General features: G+C 36.2%; 1 protein-coding gene across 1 annotated transcript in view; it reads left to right on the forward strand.

Moving 5' to 3' along the window:
• Nucleotides 1-2,998, forward strand: part of LOC111085479 — a 24,037-nt gene extending 21,039 nt beyond the window's left edge. The window contains exons 4-5 of the mRNA XM_022384267.1: nucleotides 2,169-2,252; nucleotides 2,951-2,998. Of these exons, the coding sequence (XP_022239975.1) occupies nucleotides 2,169-2,252; nucleotides 2,951-2,998 (132 nt within the window). The remainder of the gene's footprint in view (nucleotides 1-2,168; nucleotides 2,253-2,950) is intronic.
• The last annotated feature ends 459 nt before the right edge of the window (nucleotides 2,999-3,457 follow it).

Below are 3,457 nucleotides of genomic sequence, written 5' to 3' on the forward strand. Positions count from 1 at the left end.
TCTTTTCCATTTCCTCCTTGGCTGTTAACCCAGCGTCTCTCGAGTTCTCATTAGCTATTCGTTTCTTTCGTCTCTGACGATTTTCAACTTCAATATTCCATTATTGACAGAGACCGAGTCCATCTCCGAGTGACTCACTGACCAACACTTCTCTTTCATCATCAAAATGATCTCGGAGAGCTTTCAAATCCAGGGCAGCATCGTGGAAGTTCATGCTGGGATCCTGCAGCCTCTTTTGAATACGGTCAATGCGAATGAGTACTTTGTTCCAAAATCCTAGCAAAGTCAGAAAACCATAACTCAACATGCGGTTATACAGCTGCCTTGCGTCACTTCTTGTTTCATTGGTCTCATTTTCATTGTCTATTATGTCCTAGAGAAGGTACTTGTTGACGGACTTCACTGCTTCTGTCCTTGCACTCCACCCGGTTTTGGACTGCGACTTTAACAATCAGAGGCACGGCGTTTTTGAGTTTTTCCCAGCGCTGTATTGAACGCGAGAAGAACACATAGAGAGCTTCGATGATTCCAAAAAACGTGACCATCATTGTATCCTGCTTGATTGCATGTACACCCACCAAGTTGAGTGAGTGATTGTCGCAATTAACAAACACTGCCAGGTTGTTTTTCTCACTTATTCTTTGATGAACACCACTTCTGTGTCCAGCCATCACAGCAGCGTTGTCATAGCACTGTGAACGACAATCTTGTAGCTCCATTTCGTCCTTCTCTAGCTGTTTCAAGATGTCTTCAAACAAGCTCTCAGCATCCTTCTGTCTTATCTGGATAAAACCAAGGAAGGACTCTCTAACATGGACTGTTTTCCTCTCAAAATCAGCTTCCACGTACCTCACTACTTCTGACATCTGCTTACGGTGTGCCTGATTAGGAGTCGAGTCGAACATGAGACCATAGTACTTGGCTTTACGAATGCTTCTCAGTAAACTCTGGTGAACACTGGATGCCATCATGTGGATGAATTCGTTCTGGACATCCGGTGAAAGATAAGACGTGTATCCAGGATGACTTTCCACACTAGTGAGGTGTTCTTTCATGACAAGGTCAAAGATGGCCAGTAGTTTCAGTAACCCAAGGAAATTTCCCGCATTGGAGTCATCGTCTAACTCAAGTGACTCCCTGTGTTTCAATATATAAAATACATAACAATATACATACAGTCCACAATATCCCTACTGCTTTAAGAAATCAGAAGGTCACGTGCTTCCCGCCTTTCTAAAACGCTACCATTCAACTTCTTTTGATCGTAAAAGATGTACAAGTTTTTAATACTTTAATCCACAAGATGTTTAATCTCTATTTCGTTAACAAAGTTAATGTATTATCAAGCGTACATTCTGTCCCATTTCTATCCATTTCTTTTATTCATAATTTACACTTTAATATAGATTAAAATATTTATAGTTTAGAAGCTATTGTATGATACAATATGATATAACTTTTTATTTTGCTTAATTTGTTTAAATTGCACGTCCGAAAATTATAATTGCCAGCCTGTATATCGCAGCAATTTAAATCAATTTAAAAGTCATTTTACTCACAAATACGAAAATACATTTCCATCGTGGTGACTTCTTGATAATTATACAACACCATACCAGTGTGACGATGTCTTCAATTTGTACATAATAACACCATAACAAGTGTGACAAAGTCTTTACTGTTCACTCATTTGTGCAGTATCAACTTGATACTGTTTCAGCTATGTACGCAAATAACACAGTGTAAATGTAATGGTATTTTAACTGCGTACATAATAATACAATACCCAGCATGATGAAGCTTTAACTATGTAGACAATAACACAAAAGCAGCTTGGTTACGTGTTAAATATGAACACAATAGCACATTACCAGATGATCACTATGACTACGAATCAATGAGGTTATAATACGCGTAAAAACATTAAAATAACTTTTCTTCTGTTACACAATTTTTAAAAATAATATTCAATATTTGAAGGTGATGCCTTGGATATACTTCTAACAATATTAAATTAAACAATAGAATTATTGTATTATTTACAAATCAATTGTAACAATTCGGTGACTGAGAGTTCTCGTGTTTTTAACGTTGCTTAACTACGCTACTGCATACAGAAGCAGAAAGCAATAAAAAATAGAATATATTTATTTTATTATTCTCACTAGGAGGCTGTTTGTGTAACGGAAGTACACCGTGACAGCTCCGCTTATCGAGACGGCCGGTTAAGAAGAGGAGATGTGTTGTTAGCTGTACGTAAGCGACTGTTATTTTTCTTTCCTGTAGTTTTATTTTTTTTTTATTTTTAACGGCGTCTAGTTAATTCTGTACAAAATAAATAGCAGAATTCAGTTAGGTTGGTTATTGACAATTCATACGTTTTGTTTTGTTGTCGTTGTTTTCAGTATTTTAACGTATTACAAGCGTTATGTGCGACACAAAAATTACAAAGTCTTAAAAAAGTGGAAGACCGTAAGGCAACCAAATTTAATACCAGTATTAAAGCGTATTTTAGTAGGCTGTAGAGATAACTTAAAATAATCTGAATGATGTCTTCTCTGCTGTAAAACAATTACATCTAGTTTCACTGTAAAAGCTGCACGATATCAGTCAATCGCATTCGTTTATTAAGTTAATAGTACACTACTGGATTAGCTTAACAACTGTGAAACAGATGTTTGGTTTATTTACCGTCTGATCTACGTTTTATTCTTATAAGCAATTCTGTATTACTCAGTTGGCATTTAAATTCGAAAACTTTGTCCTACATGTTTGTGTTTGTTTTATCTTGACGAAACGTATGAAGCACATCGTTGTTGATTGTGTTTGTTTTATCTTGACGAAACGTATGAAGCACATCGTTGTTGATTGTGTTTGTTTTATCTTAACGAAACGTATGAAACACATTGTTGTTGGTTGTTTTATGCGTTTTTTGTTTTAATTTCAACAGAGGGCTTTTAGTATACGTTGTTTGGAAAAGTTAGAGCTGTATCATTGAGCACAACAAACATTAGAATATAGTGGAAATATACTTGTATTTGTTAGTTTGTTTTATCTTAACGAAACGTATGAAACACATTGTTGTTGGTTGTTTTATGCGTTTTTTGTTGTTGTTTTAATTTCAACAGAGGGCTTTTAGTATACGTTGTTTGGAAAAGTTAGAGCTGTATCACTGAGCACAACAAACATAAGAATATAGTGGAAATATACTTGTATTCGTTAGTTTGTTTTCGGATATATTCGCCCAAAGCTATCCAAAAGCTATCTGAACTAGCCGTCCCTAATGTGGAACGAATAAATTAGAAGGTTTGATTGTGGTTAAGCACAAAGCTACATAGTGGACTCTCTGTGCTCTGCCCACTACAGGTATCGGAACCCGATTTTTAGCATTATAAGCCTTCAGATTTACTGCTGAGCCACTGTGGGCAATTAGAGGGACGGCAGCTAGTTACAGTAC

This window comes from Limulus polyphemus, unplaced genomic scaffold, assembly GCF_000517525.1.
Source record: "Limulus polyphemus unplaced genomic scaffold, Limulus_polyphemus-2.1.2 Scaffold418, whole genome shotgun sequence".
NCBI lineage: Eukaryota > Metazoa > Arthropoda > Merostomata > Xiphosura > Limulidae > Limulus > Limulus polyphemus.